General features: G+C 38.0%; 1 protein-coding gene across 5 annotated transcripts in view; it reads left to right on the forward strand.

Annotated features, from left to right (window-relative positions):
- Positions 1-17268, forward strand: part of YTHDC2 (YTH N6-methyladenosine RNA binding protein C2) — a 95976-nt gene that overhangs the window by 17507 nt on the left and 61201 nt on the right. For all 5 annotated transcript variants that reach the window (XR_007461636.1, XR_007461637.1, XR_007461638.1 and 2 more), the window contains 9 exons: positions 2272-2379; positions 3951-4099; positions 5899-6034; positions 10131-10257; positions 10461-10526; positions 15198-15376; positions 15627-15723; positions 15803-15890; positions 15979-16059. Coding sequence is in view for 1 of the 5 variants with exons in the window: in XM_049649042.1 (XP_049504999.1) it covers positions 2272-2379; positions 3951-4099; positions 5899-6034; positions 10131-10257; positions 10461-10526; positions 15198-15376; positions 15627-15723; positions 15803-15890; positions 15979-16059 (1031 nt within the window). In the remaining 4 variants the exon portion in view is untranslated. The remainder of the gene's footprint in view (positions 1-2271; positions 2380-3950; positions 4100-5898; positions 6035-10130; positions 10258-10460; positions 10527-15197; positions 15377-15626; positions 15724-15802; positions 15891-15978; positions 16060-17268) is intronic.

Here is a 17268-nt window from a genome sequence, read left to right on the forward strand (position 1 = left end):
CTCCCTGAATCTTTGTTTCTAATTCAAACTGTTCTCCAGAGCTTTGGGCTTTGATGTCTTATAAGCAGCTCATTTCTAATATGTCCCAACCTAAATATTTAATCTCTTCTACAAAAATCTGTGTTGGAGCGCTTGGGTGGCTCAGTTGGTTAAGCATCCGACTTCGGCTCAGGTCATGATCTCGCGGTCCGTGAGTTCGAGCCCCGCGTCAGGCTCTGTGCTGACAGCTCAGAGCCTGGAGCCTGTTTCAGATTCTGTGTCTCTCTCTCTCTCTGACCCTCCCCCGTTCATGCTGTCTCTCCCTGTCTCAAAAATAAATAAATGTTAAAAAAAAAATTAAAAAAAAAATCTGTGTTGTCCGTTTTAGTTAATCATACCATCAAGCTAATCACCTACATCACAAACCAGTCTTTCTTACAAAACTTATACATCTGCTAGTTGAAAGCTCGTTTTGTCACCTCACATTTGACATGTCTAAAACCAAACCCCAGCTCCCACCAGCCAGTCTGTTGCTTTTAGCTTTGCTTGTTACCTTTGAGATTGACCTCATCATCTATCCGGTTTTGTGCGCCAGACATCTAAGAAACATGGTTGACCCTTCATATCATTCCTTCATATCCAATTTAATGCTGAGTTTTGTGTATTTTGCTTCCTATCTCTGGAGTCTGTCTCTTGTCCATTTTTATCATCACCAGTTTTATTCAAATATTGTTCTCTTTTACTTGAATTATCAGATGATAACCTGGTCTCTTCCATCCCCTCTGCTCTCTTATCTATCTATCTATCTATCTATCTATCTATCTATCTAGAGAGTGCACGCATGCACACAAGAAAGAGTGGGAGAAAGGCAGAGAGAGAAGAGAGAGAATACCAAGCACACTCCATGCTGTCAGCGTAGATGCAGGGCTTGATGTCATAATTGACCTGAGCCAAAATCAAGAGTTGGATGCCTAACCAGCTGAGCCAACCAGGCACCCCCATTCCTCTGCTCTCTTTTATTTATTTTATTTAAAAAATTTTTTAATGTTTATTTATTTTTGAGAGGGACAGAGACAGAATGTGAGTGGGTTAGGGGCAGAGAGAGAGGGAGACACAGAATCTGAAGCAGGCTCCAGGCTCCGAGCTGTCAGCAGAGCCTGACGTGGGGCTCGAATTCATGAGCTGTGAGATCATGACCTGAGCCAAAGTCAGACGCTCAACTGACTGAGCCACCCAGGTGCCCCTTAATATTTGTTTATTTTTGAGAGAGAGAGAGAGAGAGAGAGAGAGATAGAGACAGAGAGAGAGAACATAAGCAGGGGAGGGGCAGAGAGAGAGGAAGACACAGAATCCAAAGCAGGCTCCGGGCTCTGAGCTGCCAGCACAGAGCCTGATGTGGGGCTTGAACCCACGAACCATGAGATCATGACCTGAGCCAAAGTCCGATGCTTAACCACCTGAGCCATCCAGGTGCTTCTCCTCTGCTCTCTTCTAAATCCGTGTTATCTACTGCAGCCAGAGTGGTCTTTTCTGACCTGGAATTCTGAGGATGTTGAGCACTCTGCTGAGCTTAAACTTTGGATAACCATTACCTCAGGATGAAGACCTAAATCCTTAATAAGTCTCACCTGTTTCTCCTGCCTCATCTCAAACTACAACCCCTCTTTACTCCCCATCTCCCACCATGTTCCAGTTAGCTTCGCCAATTAGTTTCTTGAAGACATCATACTCTTTCCCATCATAGGATCTTTGGCATGTGCTTTTGTTTTCTTCATTGTATATTTCTTCTGCATACAGGTTAGTATTTCATTTACTCCTTCTCTTGGTCCTCATCTTCTCTGAGAGGATGATTTTCTTGACTCATTCAAATCCCCTATTATGTGATGGTATCCTGTGCTTTTCTCTGAGAGGATTTATTACAACTCTGTTTTCACATTTATATTCTGGATTATTGGATTAATGTCTGTCTCCCTTTCTAGCGTGTAAGCTTCAAGAGAGTAGGAGGCAGCTGTGTTTCTGCTTATGATTTGTATTCCTGGGGTCTGCCATGATGACAGACACAGGATAAGTAGATAGTAAACCCTAGAAAAGACAAGCAAATGAGCAGTTCTGTAAAATGAAAATCAGAATTATATTTAAATATAATGACATGACAATATCATGGGGATCACTTGACCTTTGGAATTGCTTTTGGATTTTTATACTCCAGTTCATTAACTCAGGATTCTCATGTTTTTATGTGCATCGTCTCTGTGATGCAAACTGAGTCTTTAAAGTATTCCTATTATTTAGTACAGGGAAGACCTTTTGAAGTAAAAGAAATGTTTCTGGAAGATATCTTAAGAACTACTGGATACACAAACAAAGAAATGTTAAAATACAAAAAGGAAAAACAACGAGGTAAGCTTTTTATCAAACAAATTTAAAACAAAAGTACTTCTAGTACTAACTTTTTGGTCTTGTGGAGGTACAAGGACACTTGAAAGTATTTTTCCCTTGCACGTAATTGTATAAAATCATATTAGAGTTTGGTCCCAAGTGTACCTGCTACGTGGTGGTTTATGTCCATAAATTATCATCTATAGAGAGGAATTGAAAGTGGATGCTGGGGGTGGAGGAGGGTGAGTGTGTCTGTATCCAGAGATGCAGCCACTGTTTTAAGGAGGCCGAAGACTATGTGCTGCCGAGTGTTTGACATGCCGCATACGGTAAGAATGCGACCCGCCACAGCACATTGCACAGGACCCGGATGGGGAGTAGGCAGGAGGCATTGAAGGGAGTGGCATGTGAGTAGTAACAGGTTCATCTGTGATACAAATGCCAAGTTTTCAAATCTTGATTTCGTTATGAATTGCGTCTGTGCTTACAACTTAGCGTTATTTGCCCATTAATACATCTCTTTAAAGTCTTATTTTTTTTTTCAACGTTTTTTATTTATTTTTGGGACAGAGAGAGACAGAGCATGAACGGGGGAGGGGCAGAGAGAGAGGGAGACACAGAATCGGAAACAGGCTCCAGGCTCCGAGCCATCAGCCCGGAGCCTGACGCGGGGCTCGAACTCACGGACCGCGAGATCGTGACCTGGCTGAAGTCGGACGCTTAACCGACTGCGCCACCCAGGCGCCCCTTTTAATACATCTCTTAATCACGACTTACAGTATATCTCAGCTTTGGAGTTAGGGTGAGGTTCTTCTTGGTTGCTTTTTTTTTCCGATTTTTTTAAATGTTTATTTTTGAGAGAGAGAGAGCATGAGCAGGGGAGGGGCAGAGAGAGAGAGGGAGACACAGAATCTGAAGTGGGCTCCAGGCTCCACTCTGTCAGCACAGAGCCTGACGTGGGGCTTGAACTCACTAACTGAGATCATGACCTGAGCCGAAGTCGGACACTTAACCTACTGAGCCACCCAGGCGCCCTTCTTCTTGCTTACTTTTAACTTCATTATTCGCAATATGAGATTTGGCTTCAAGCTTTGCTTCCTTTGTTTAGTCTGTGTGACCTTGGACAAGTATCTTAAGTTCTTTGGATTCTCCACTTGAATAAAAGCAGTGGGAATTAGCAATTCCTATTTCATATGTAGATCATAAAACTAGTAGATCTCTAAGCTTTTGAAGGTAAAAATTGTAGATCACTTGTACCTCAAACAACTGGCATGGTGATAGAAGTTCAATGAATGGTTTTTCTACAAAGTGCTGTATGAATATTAGTCATTGTTTTAAGCAATATTTATAGTATGGCTCAAATAGTTTTCTTGAAATTTGGACTGACTTAGAAGTAAACTTCTCACCAATAACGTGGAATAGATGATGTATTTAAGCATAAACATTACTGGATGTTTCTCATTAATGTATTTTGAAAAAATAAAGCCAACTTTGAAGTATTTTCAGATTCACTTAATTTTTAAAAGCACAATATATTCCCCAACGTGAAGCATTTGTGTACTTTTTTTTTGTTGTTGTTGTTACTAATTTAGAAGAGAAGCAACAAACTACTCTTACAGAATGGTATTCGGCTCAAGAGAATACATTCAAGCCTGAATCTCAGAGGCAGAGAACTGTTCCGAATGTGACTGAAGAGTATGATTTGTTGGATGATGGTGGTGATGCTGTCTTCAGCCAGTTGGTAAGACCTTGTTGATTTCACACTGATATTTTGAGTGGAAATTGTGTAGTTTAAAGAACATCTTATGAGATTATGTTACTGAATTATTACAGTGTAATTCTCTTAGTTTATCTTAGGCTACAACACATTTTTCAGAAAAACTTTCTAACACACTTTTTTTGGCAAATAATGCAACATTTTTTATTGTTTTATATGAATTTAAATTATTTCAATATTTTCTCTGATTTTTTTGAAGACAATAAAGATATTATGGATATATGTTATCATTGCCTGATATTTTATCATCTCAAAAGTTTTTTTTATTAAAATTTTTTTTATGTTTATTAATTTTGAAAGAGGCAGAACATGAGTGGGGGAGAAACAGAGAGGGAGACACAGAATCCAGAGTAGGCTCCAAGCTCTGAGCTGTCAGCACAGAACCCAGTGCAGGGCTCGAACCCATGAACCACAAGATCATGACCTGAGGCAAAGTTGGATGCTTAACCCACTGAGCTACCCAGGTGCCCCTATCATCTCAAAAGTTTAAGAACCTGTGAGCTGAACAATGTAAGATAAATTCAGTTAAGAGAAAATTGAGAAAAAACTTTTGATATTAGAACAATGTAAGATAAGTTCAGTTAAGAGAAAATTGAGAAAAAACTTTTGATATTAGAGCCCATAGTCAATACTGGTGTTGTTTCTACAACCAACCAGCTATGTGACTTTATAAAATCAGTTACCTGCTGTAGCCCTCAGTTTATTCTTTTCTTCTGCTTTTCTTTTTTCTATTTTGCCACAGAATGTTTTACAAATGAAATATTTTGTAGAAGCCCTGCCTGCTCGTCTTTACTGTCCACTCCCATCCCTACATGGGGCTTCTGCTACCTTGGGTTCCATTGAAACTGTTTGAATCCAGGTTGAAAACTGGAACTAGCTGATTTCCTAGGTCCCTTCTGGTCTTTAATTCTGGTTTAGAATTCTTTAAAAGGCACTGGTGATTAGTGTGATGCAAAATATTGCTGGGCCTATGCACTTTTTGGAAAAAGAATTTAACTGTTTTGAGCATGAGAAGGTACATATGCAGGTGCATTTGGTTCAGTGAATAGCCTTTTGACCATTAAATCAGTGTTTCTTTTTTTTTTTAATTTTTTTTTAACGTTTATTTATTTTTGAGACAGAGAGAGACAGAGCATGAACAGGGGAAGGTCAGAGAGAGAGGGAGACACAGAATCCAAAACAGGCTCCAGGCTCTGTGCTGTCAGCACAGAGCCCGACGCGGGGCTCAAGCTCACAGACCGCGAGATCACGACCTGAGCCGAAGTCAGCCGCTTAACCGACTGAGCCACCCAGGCGCCCCTAAATCAGTGTTTCTTAAGACTGGTTGCACATGAGCATCACCTCAGGAACTTATTTTAAAGCCCTTATGGAATCTTGCCTCCACCAGCAGAGGTTCTCATGAACTTGGCATCAGTGTTGAAATACACCAGTGTTGGCCCCTCTGATGTGCAGCTGGGAGAGAGAACCACTGGTGTACAAGTATATTTAGCAACATTTTGCTAGAAACACACTTAGGTAATATTTTGACTGAATCATGCTCCTTTGGTTACAAACTCATTCTCAGATGAAAGGTAAATGTAAGAACAAGATACGATATTGTAAGTGGAGTGTGTGTGTTCAGATGAGAAACTTTTATGTCAAAGCCTGTGCTATTATATGTGGTTAGTAGTTCTTGTGGCCATTGTGTCATCTCATATTCTTTGCAAGCAAAGTTTAAGCTGTCAGGTAATTTATAACCTCTGCTTTTGTTTTGTTTTTTAAAGACAGAAAAAGATGTGAATTGCCTTGAACCATGGTTAATAAAGGAAATGGATGCTTGTCTTTCTGACATATGGCTACATAAAGATGTCGATGCCTTCGCTCAGGTCTTTCACCTTATTTTAACTGAAAATGTTAGCGGTATGTATAACTTCTTAAAAAATTTTTTTTTTACTCTTACAGTTATTTATGGTGGAAATGTAGTTTAATTCAGAATGTATGTACTACATTTGTTGTTCACAACCAATAATTTGTTCTTTTGGAGTACTTATTTCAAATGGACAAATCAAGATCTTATTAGCATAGTAGAATAAATATTGTGTTAAATCAGGGATTCTTTTTTTTTTTTTTAATGTTAATTTTTGAGAGAGAGAGAGACAGAGCATGAGTGGGGCGGGGGAGTGGGAGTGGCAGAGAGAGAGGGAGACACTGAATCTGAAGCAAGCTCCAGGCTCTGAGCTGTCAGGGTAGGGCCCGACATGGTACTCGAACTCATGAACTGTGAGATCATGACCTGAGGTGAAGTTGGACGCTTAACCGACTGAGCCACCCAAGTGCCCCTAAATCAGGGATTCTTAATCTAGTTGTCTTCAGAATAGCTATGTGGGGGTCTGTGAATATATGTGCAGTTAAGTGCAGAGGTATTTTTCTGTATATATATTGTACCCATATTTCTGTATATATATTGTACCCATAAATACATGTTCCTTCCCTCCCAAGGGAATATCTTTGATTTTTTGAAATTTGTGATTTCAAAAAAGGAAGGAAAAGAAAGATTGATAACTTTGCTCTAGATTTTGTATTTAGTAAGTGGAGAATTTTAACATACCGTTAGTTATATAAGCTCAAGTACTCATTCATACGCACATGCTTTATGTCATGTGATACGTTTTCATAATGACCTAGTCTGATTTTGTTAGTTGATTCTAGTGACTATTGGTAACCGGAGGTGAGTTTCAGAACTCTCAAGCCTTCTAGGCAAAAGACAGAATGAAAGGCCAGAGAGTCAGTACTGGAAATGATTTAGATGTCAAGTGGTTTATCCCCTCGACTAAACTTCTCAGTGTTATTATTATTATTATTGATCACTCCTTTCTTGAAACATTTCCTTCAATCAGCCTATCCTATTCCAGCTGGAACTTCTTGGTTTCCTTCGCAGAATCTTCCCTTTTCCTGACCTCTAAATATGCAATGGCCCAAGCCTCAGTCCTTAGGCCTTGCTTCAATTTACACGGACTCCTTATGTGGTTCTCATCTAGTCATAGCTTTAAATACTTATTGTCTCTTAGTGAGTAGCTTCAGGTACAGTAGGTCAATCAGCCTAAAAATCTTTACTCTTTACTTACATCAATTCAGCCTATGGTTAGTATAGCTCGTTGCCAACCACATTGTCTTAGTGATTCATATCACCTTTAAAACTTCTAGTTCTTCTCTTTTTTTTTTTAACATGGGATTTTGTTAAATGAATGCCCCCTATCATTTACATGTTGTTCTGATTTTTTTTATTTTTATTTTTTTTGAGTTTTTAAATCTCATAATTAGATTTGGCCCATTGGTTTTGGTTAACAACCCCCCTCCCCCCCGCCCCTGCCACCCAGTTCTAATTGTTACCTAGTGTATTAATAAACCTTCTCAGTTTATTAGCTCAGAAGGCCTGGGTCAATGACCATGTGCTATGTATGCTAGAAGAGGCTTTACGTCAATATTTAGGTGTAGTTGTTCAAATGGTTATAATTCCATAATGTACTAATCTAACAGACCTCTTAAGAAGGAAATGAAGATCTTTGTAAATTTAGTTTGATCTACTTTTTTTTTTTTTCCAGTTTATCAGTCATTAAAAAAATAAATTGTCTGTATTTTGAAAAGTAACTTTTTGTATTTGGAAATGTGAACATTTGTTCATCTCCAGTTTTCTGGCAATCTTTTTTTCTCCAAAAGAGAAATGCCTTGCCATCTTACCTGAAAGTTAGGAAAATTTGAACTCTGAGGCAAGTTGCCTTAAAATATTTATGAAACATTAATGTATTATTCTTGACCTTCATCCTAGATATTTCTTTAGTGTATACTATTACTTGGATGTCATCATCCTATGCATCCAGGTCCTGCATCTTTATAAAAGTGTCACTGGACATTTTCTAGAGTGCGCTATGCTAGTATTTTAAGCTGTGTGAAGCAAACTAAAATGTTGTAGTAATTCTTTGAACAGTTATTGACTTCCTGTCTTTTTATTTTTCTTCTAAAATCTCAATCCTTAATTGGCACCAGAGTTGAAAATACTTCATGTAATCCAGGAGACCCTGGGCTTCATAGGTTTGTTTTTAATGTTGTCAGTTTCTCCATGTGATCCTGTGGAAGCAGTTGGTAATTAGTAAGATGCAGGCATTCTTTGTCATGCTTATTGTCCTAGTTACCTATTGTTGCATAACAAATCATTCCTAAACTTAGCAACCTGAAACATTTATTATCTCACACTGCTTCTGAGAATCAAGAATCTGAGAGTGGCAAAACTGAGTGGTTCTGGCTCCTAGTGACTCATAGAACAGTAGTGAAGCTGCTGTCAGGGGTTTGGTCATCTGAAGGTTTCACTGGAACTGGAGCATCTCGTTCCGAGGAGGCTCGCTGAGGTGGCTCTTGGCAAGAGGCCTCCAGTCATCTCTGCTTTTGGCATAAGGCTTCAGTTCGTTGCCATGTGGACCTCTTCATAGGGCTGGCTGTCTTATTCTTCCTAGGCTTCTTTCAGAGTGAGTGATCAAAAGAGAAGGAGAAAAAGCAAGCAGGAAGCTGTAGGTACCTTTTAGAGTGAGTTACGTAGTCTCGCTCTTACTCTAGGAGAATGGAATTAGGCTCTGCCTCTTGAAGAGAGGAGTACTAAGGAATTGTTGGATACTTATTAATACCCTGCTGCTGAAAATACATACTTATTCGTGCCTGCTGCTCAAAAATATACACATTTTGGTTCTGTTCTCCAGGGCTATCAAATGACTATTCAGTTGAAGCTGTAATTCTCTTACAGTGAGTATAGGTCATAATCTTTTCAGACCTTTTTAAAAATGCGTGTGCCTGGCCATCCCAGACTTACTGACTCTGAATCTAGAGTAAATCATGGCTATCTGTGCTTTTAGAAATAAGAAGCTTGAGGTAATTCTCTTCTGAGTCCTCCTCCCCATCTTAAGAACCATTGATTTGTATTAATAATGGTTACCATGTTGTAGAGTATTAAACAATGAGAATAAGTGGGTATCTAAAGTTTTCCATTTGTAATTATCTTAAATTTTACTGCAGAGGTTCCCCCCCCCCCCAGTGGTTCTTTATTTTTGAAATTACCAGTTTTATAATTTAAGCAAACTGGTGCTAAGCAATTTTAATATATTGCATTCCTTGAGACATATATTCTAGGAAAGAACTTAAACTCAATAGAACTTTGTTTTTCTCATGGAGGGATTTTATGGTTTGTAAACTTTCTGCCAATGCTTTATTTCCATTAAACATCTCAGTAAGTAACAGCCTGGAATGGTGGAATGAAAACAAAACGAAAGAACAACAAAAAATGGTCTTGAACTTTGCATTTGCACTTTTAAGCATTCATTACCAGTTGCTGATGAACATTAACTTTTTAATTCTTTGTATTTTGTCATCTGATGATTAAGACATATCCAGGCTTAGGAAAATTATTTAAGGGTTCTGCAAGTTACTAGTTTTCCTCTTCTGTTTTAATTATCATGGTGAGCTTAAGACAGCTTAACAACTATCTTTCCTTCTCTTGCCTTCCAAATGATTGTCCCTATTCCATCATTTATTTTTATTTATTTATTTGTTTGTTTGTTTATTTATTTATTTATTATTTTTTTAGAGAGAGTGTGAGTGGGGGAGAGGGACAGAGGGCGAGGGAGAGAGAATCCCAAGCAGGCTCTGCACTCAGCATGGAGCCTGACATGGGGCTCAATCCTGTGACCCTGGGATCATGACCTGAGCTGAAGTCAAAAGTTGGATGCTCAACTGACTGAGCCACCCAGGCCCCCCTCCTCCATCGTGTTTATATTAAAAGCATATGAATGACATCTCCTTGGATGATCTGAGTTAAGGTTATGTAATACTGTTACCATGTAGGGGGTTAAGGTGCAAAGTCCCAAGTGAATTCTTCTGACAGTCATTTATTTCTTTCATTTAACTTAAAAAAAATTAAAATGATTTAAAAAATTTGGAAATATAACCTATATTTATCTTTTCCTGTTTTTAGTTGATTATAGGCATAGCGAAACCAGTGCAACAGCTCTGATGGTTGCTGCTGGACGAGGTTTTTCAAGTCAAGTAGAGCAGTTAATTAGCATGGGAGCCAACGTGCACAGTAAAGCATCAAATGGCTGGTAATTGTAAACTGCATCCGTTCTTTGTGTGTCTTGGTCCAGCTACACATACTGTCTTTGATTTCTTACGTTTGTCTTTATGTTAAAAGCTGTTCTATAACAATTGCTGGAACATCTCTAATGGGTGAATGAATAATGTGACTAGTTTTATAATTTTGAAAACATCATTTTTCTAATAGTTTGATATCTTTGAATTTTGGCAGGATGGCTTTAGATTGGGCTAAACACTTTGGACAGACTGAAATTGTGGATCTTCTGGAATCTTACAGGTAAAACTTTATTCTGTGCTTAATTAACCCTAACTTCTTTTTTATTAAAAAAAAAATTTTTTTTTTAACATTTATTCATTTTGAGAGACAGAGAGAGGCAGAGCATGAGCAGGGGAGGGGGAGAGAGAGAGATACAGAATCCGAAGCAGGCTCCAGGCTCTGAGCTGTTTGTTAGCACAGAGCCTGATGTGGGACTTGAACTCACAAACCGCAAGACCAGGACCTGAGCTGAAGTTGGATGCTCAACTGACTGAGCCACCCAGGTGTCCCCTAACTTCTTTTTTAAAAGCTTAGCTGTGAAAATCAGTATGATGCTGTAGGCTATAGTCTCTCATTCAGAGATTTTCTTTTGTGGTTTTTTTTTTTTTTTTTTGCTGTTGGTTTTTGAATTCTAAGGAATTCTAAGGAAAAAAAATTTTTTTGTAGGGTGCTGGTAAGACCCACTATGCTGTAATAATTTATTTTATTTTGAAAAACAGAAGGATTTCCAGTTAAACATGGTAGCTAGAACACACGTAATTTATCTGCATTTTCACAAAACCTCGTTGAAATGGTACAGAAGGAAAGTTCAAGCTAATAAAGTGAAAGAGATTGGAAGAGGTCATAGTAACTGATCGAAGAAATTAGTAAATTTTTGGGTACTAGAAGGCTAGTGGATCGGTGCTGGTTGACGTGGCAGAGCTGAGAAAACTGAAACCTGAGTGCCCACAGAGGGAAGTGCCAGTGAGAAACAGATTCATTTTAGCTTCTTAGAGGCTCACTTAACTAATTCTTTTTTTTTTTAAATGAATTTTTTTTTTTTTTTTAATGTTTATTTTTGAGAGAGAGACAGAGCGTGAGTAGGGAGGGGCAGAGAGAGAGGGAGACACAGATCTGAAGCAGGCTCCAGGCTCTGAGCTGTTAGCACAGAGGTCGACGCGGAACTCAAACTCGTCAACCGTGAGATCATGACCTGAGCTGAAGTCGGACACTCAACCGACTGAGCCACCTAGGCGCCCCTCACTTAACTACTTCTGAATAACAGTGAAAGAAAAGGCCAAAAACAAAACAAAAACAAAAAACACAACAACAAAAAACCCCCCAAAATCCCAGAATTGATTGAAATTCTCTATGAGGAACATTTAGAATTCCAGATTCCCTTCTCCCGCCCACCAGGTGATACCACTTCCCCACCTTTGCAGGAAGTGGGAAGTATATTAAAAAATAAAGCCACGGACATGTTGGACTTGGAGGTACCAGGCACATTGGGAGAGTAGGAGTGAGGCATCAAACAGAAAAGTCTAAAGACTGAAAGTTGAGGTACCATCCACTCCCTTCCACTGCTGTCCTGTTGCCTTTTCCTGTTTGAAGCTTATGTTCTTTAGCAGAAAACTTGAGAATTCTTTCCTGGGAAAACAGACGAAGCCAAGGGAAAAGAATTAGAATTATAGAAGGTTGGGTATTCCTTCAGTGAAATGACCATCGCTCAGCAATTGTCACCTGTGCAGATGGAGTTTTTTTTTTTTTTTTTCATTGTCTTTAAAGATGAACAAAATGTTGGGGATTGATCACTGGGAATCTTTGAGGGGAAAAAGCACCCACAATCCAACAGACAACAATAGCAACCAAAAAACCCGGAACTTGGATGGGACTAAGCGTTAGTGACCAGAAGAAGACTTCAAAAACTAATAGAAAATATTCATGAAAGAGAAACAATGTGTTATAAAACAGGAACAGAACACATATCTTTGTTTAAATCTTACCTTCATGGGAGCTACCTAATTAATCCTATTACTGCAGTCTACCTCCTGTGCTACTGATCCTCCTTAACTGATTCTACTTTGATTTAAAAAAGAAGAATCAGACAATACTTTTCACAATCCTATGAAAGAAAGCCTTCATTTTGGTAATTAAAGGTTTTAGGTAAATTTAGGTCAGATTGTGTAGATTTTAATGTTTATTTATTTTTGAGACAGAGACTGAGACAGCGCATGAACTGGGGAGGGTCAAAGAGAGAGGGAGACACAGAATCTGAAACAGGCTCCAGGCTCTGAGTTGTCAGCACAGAGCCTGACGCGGGGCTCGAACTCACGGACTGCGAGATCACAACCTGAGCCGAAGTCGGACACTTAACCAACTGAGCCACCCAGGCGCCCCCAGATTGTGTAGATTTTAGATTAGATATCTTAAGAAAAGAGAAAGATGTTTTATTAAAGGAAAAGGTACCTGAAGAAAACATGTTTAGTAATACGTGGATAGCATCTATTGGTCTTCAACCTATAAGAATCAAAAGTGAAAAAAATGGAATTTGAAGTTAAAATATATCAAAATATCTTTTATTGAAGAACATATAAATGTTTTATATGAGTTGGGTTTTTGTATTTAATTCTATAGATATAGTCTCAGGTATTAGATGAAGTATGTTTGAAGTATGAAATTAGTCTTTTCGTTTTAATTTCAATTAAATGCTAATGATGTTTAGAGTGACAAAGTTCTTAGCAATGGTAGGATTTGTTGTCATTTCAGTTAATAGCACCCAGAACTTGCAGTCCTTTTAGTGCTAATACTTTGAATGCTCCACTTTGAATGCTTCTTAGGGTGCTAGGAAGTATCTCAGTAGACACTATACATTACCAAGTACAGGAGTTATCTGGATAATATTCTAATTATCCTGGCTACCTGGGCTTTCTTTTTAGTCCACAGATCATGACATTATCAATCACCAATTTTAAACATTTAAAATGCAATTCATTAATAAAATGTGTGTTGGATTATTGATAATTGATATGTAAAGTTAGTGGGTTTTTTTTGAGAGTGCTAGTGGAGAGGGGCAAAGGGAAAGAGAGAGAGCATCTCAAGCAGGTTCCACACCCAGTATGTAGCCCGACATGGGGCTCCATCCCACGACCATGACATCATGACCCGAACTGAAATCAAGAGTTGGGTGTTCAACTGACTGAGCCAACCAGGCTCCCTTGAAGTTAGAGCTTTTTTTTTTTTTTTTAAATTTTAACATTTATTTATTTTTGGGACAGAGAGAGACAGAGCATGAACGGGGGAGGGGCAGAGAGAGAGGGAGACACAGAATCGGAAACAGGCTCCAGGCTCTGAGCCATCAGCCCAGAGCCCGACGCGGGGCTCGAACTCACGGAGTGCGAGATCGTGACCTGGCTGAAGTTGGACGCCCAACCGACTGCGCCACCCAGGCGCCCCGAAGTTAGAGCTTTAAACAAAGAACATACTCCTCTCCTCATTTACCTGTTAAGAAGTAAAAAACCAAAAAACTTGGAGTATTTGAAAAAGGATCTTAAATTTAAAATACTACAATTTTAAGTTTAATATTTTCCCTATTGAGATCAGGCTTCATTTTCTGCTAAGCTCTTTAAGAGAAATGGGCTGAACTGAACTTCCTAGAAATCTTATTGATAGTTATTAGTGATGGCAATAGTTTATATTTTTATATAGAGGATGAAGAAGCAAGCAATTATTTAATTTATGCTGATTCTGGGCTTTTGGAAAGTAGCGAAATCAATCTGCTTTTAGAATAGAATTACCAAGTTAGCAGTCATGTTAAGCTGGTACCTGTAGAATTGTGGTTTGTTTGTTTTTTTAACATAGACTTTTCTTCAGAGTATTATTGTTTATAAGAGTGAACAACCTGTTGAAATATAAATGATGATTGAAAATTTGTGTCTTTTAAGTTTTATTATGGTAAAGTTTACATACCACATGAGTTAGTTCACCCATGTTACACAGTCATTACCACAATCAATTTTGAGAACGTTTTCATTACCCGTCTCCCCCCAAAAAACGCAACTCTTCCAGCTCTCGACACCTAGTGTACTTTCTGTTTCTGTAGGTTTGTCTATTCTGTACACTTAATCTAAGTGGAATGGTATCATACTTGGTCTTTTTGTGATTGGCTTCTTTCATTAGCATAATGTGTTCCAAGGTTCATCCATGTTGTAGCAGGTGTTCTTTTTCTGACTAATAACTTACTCTGTGGATACATCACGATTTGTTTAACCATTCATCAATTGATGAACATTTGGGTTTCCACTTTTTGACTCTTACCAATAATTCTGGTATGAACATTTGTGTACACATATTTATATGGACATGTATTTTCATTTCCCTTGTTTATATACCTAGCAGTGGAAGTGGAATTGCTGGGATGTGTGGTCACACTGTGTTTAACATTTTGAGGAACCTCCATATTCTTTTTCACAGTGGCTTCACCATTTTATGCTCTCACCAGCAATGTATGATGGTTACAGTTTCTTCACACCCTCTCTCCACACTTACTTTCTTGTCTTTTTTTTATTGTAGTCCTCCTAGTGAGTGTGAAGTGGTATTCATTGTGGTTTTGATTTTCATTTCTCTGATGACTAATGATGTTGAACATCTTTTCAGTGTGTTTATTGGCCATTTGTATATTGTCTTTGGAGAAATGTCTTCAGATTGTGTTTTCAAAAATCACTTACTGACAAATTTTACTTTGGATAATGTACTGTAAACCAAAACATGAATTGTAGCTGGGACATTAAGTATCTCTTACCCTCTTTAGGGTGTATTTAAAATTTGAAGAAGGATATCATGGGAATTGTTGGCCTTAAAGGATTACTATTTTTGATGAAAATTGAGTTTGTGGTTTTTTTGTTGTTGTTGTTGTTTTTGTCTTTTTTTTCCTAGTGCTTCACTGGAATTTGGAAATCTAGATGAAAGTTCTCTGGTACACACAAATGGGAGTGACCTCAGTGCAGAAGACAGAGAGCTCCTGAAAGCTTATCATCACAGTTTTGATGATGAAAAAGTAGACTTGGATTTGATCATGCACCTTCTATACAATATCTGCCATGGTTGCGATGCTGGTAAATAACTACTGTCCAAAATAACTGGAACAACAGTGTATACTTCGATTTCAAAATTAATATGTTGTGTGTACAGATTTTTGTGTAATTCCATTGGCAGTATTGCATAAATAATCTCTTAAACATCATAAGTATCACAGTTTATTAGTACATAAAAACACGTGATAGAGTTCATTATAGATGGTTCTGTTGATTGGTTCTGGTTTTTAAAACCAGAGGTTTACTGTTAAAAACGTTATTCTTCTCCAAGGAGCAATATTAATTTTCCTGCCTGGATATGATGAAATTGTTGGACTGCGGGATCGCATCCTGTTTGATGACAAGCGGTTTGCTGATAACACACACAGGTAAAAGCTAAGGCTTTATATTTGCTGCTTTAAGTAACAGATAGGTACCATAGTGTATTTTCCCTTTCATTGTCAACAGATATCAAGTCTTTATGCTTCATTCAAATATGCAAACATCTGATCAAAAGAAGGTATTGAAAAACCCGCCTGCTGGTGTTCGAAAAATTGTAAGCTTTATAAAATCTTCTTTTCTCCATTTTATTAGTTATTGGTCCTGTTTTCGTATTAACTGTAACATAACATTCCATTTTGCAGATCCTTTCCACCAATATTGCTGAAACCAGCATCACAGTCAATGATGTTGTCTTTGTTATTGATTCTGGTAAGGTGAAAGAGGTAGGTTGGAGGAATTGTATTTTATTTAAATGAAGAAGATTAAGTTACATTCCAATAAATGCTTTTATAAGCAGAATTCACTTTAGTGGGAAAATCTCTGGTTCTGCCTGAATTTACCATAGTAGTCGTTGATTCTCTGAAGTGAATATTTTACTTTAAACAGTTCAGAATATAAGATCCAGTTAGCGTAACAAATTATATTAAAAAAATGAGCTTCTGCTGATTAAATACTAGGAAGAAAGTAAAGGGCTGGCTAGCTACACTGAAAATTTTGTCACAGTGTGGGAATTTGATTACATATTTTGTATGCTTTCCTTCTACATGTGGGCATGGACCATGTCCCTCCTGTTCAATGTTTAATCTCCGGTGCTCCACATGTAGCAGATACTCAAAAGATATTTAGTTTGAGAGAACCATACTCAGGGGAAGCAGACAAAACTAAAGTTCAGCAAATGATAGCGGACACATGGGTCCATTACCTGCTTTTATAAAAATAAATTCCATCGGAACACTGCCATGTTCACTCTTCTGCCTATTGACTATGGCTGCTTTCACACTGCAGATGGCAGATTTGAATTAGTTGCAACAGAGACTCTCTACAAAGGCTAAAATATTTACTGCCAACCCAGTGGAAATAAAAGACAGCATTTATTTTCTTTAGCATTAGAATACTCAGCAGTTCTCAATGCCCTTAACTTTGGTAGGTCCTTTTACTGAAAGAGTTGAAAGTGAGAGGTGGTTGATTTTCAAGGAAAGATACTATCTATGTTGGGGAAAGCAAATGATCTCTGTTCTAGTGGATATAAATGATCATGTTTTAATGTGAAAAAAATTTATTAATTGCTTTATAATGTTTTCAAAGTAATTTTAAGGAATATCTTATAGAACACAAGATTTTATTATAAAATTTGGACATTTCATTATAGTTGGATACTATAAAGAAGGGATAATACATTTTGTTTTTTTATAAGAGGATAATGATGAATATTATCTTTAAAAGTCTGAATGGTGAGTCCATAAAAATTCAGATTTTATTGCCCTGAAATTAGCTAAAGCTGAACAAGTGAATTTCGAATAATTTAGAAATTAATTCCTATAGGTATCATTTATCAAGTAAACCATAGTTAAGAATATGATGGGGGCGCCTGGATGGCGCAGTCGGTTAAGCGTCCGACTTCAGCCAGGTCACGATCTCGCGGTCCGTGAGTT

Source organism: Panthera uncia, assembly GCF_023721935.1.
Source record: "Panthera uncia isolate 11264 chromosome A1 unlocalized genomic scaffold, Puncia_PCG_1.0 HiC_scaffold_17, whole genome shotgun sequence".
NCBI classification, from domain to species: domain Eukaryota; kingdom Metazoa; phylum Chordata; class Mammalia; order Carnivora; family Felidae; genus Panthera; species Panthera uncia.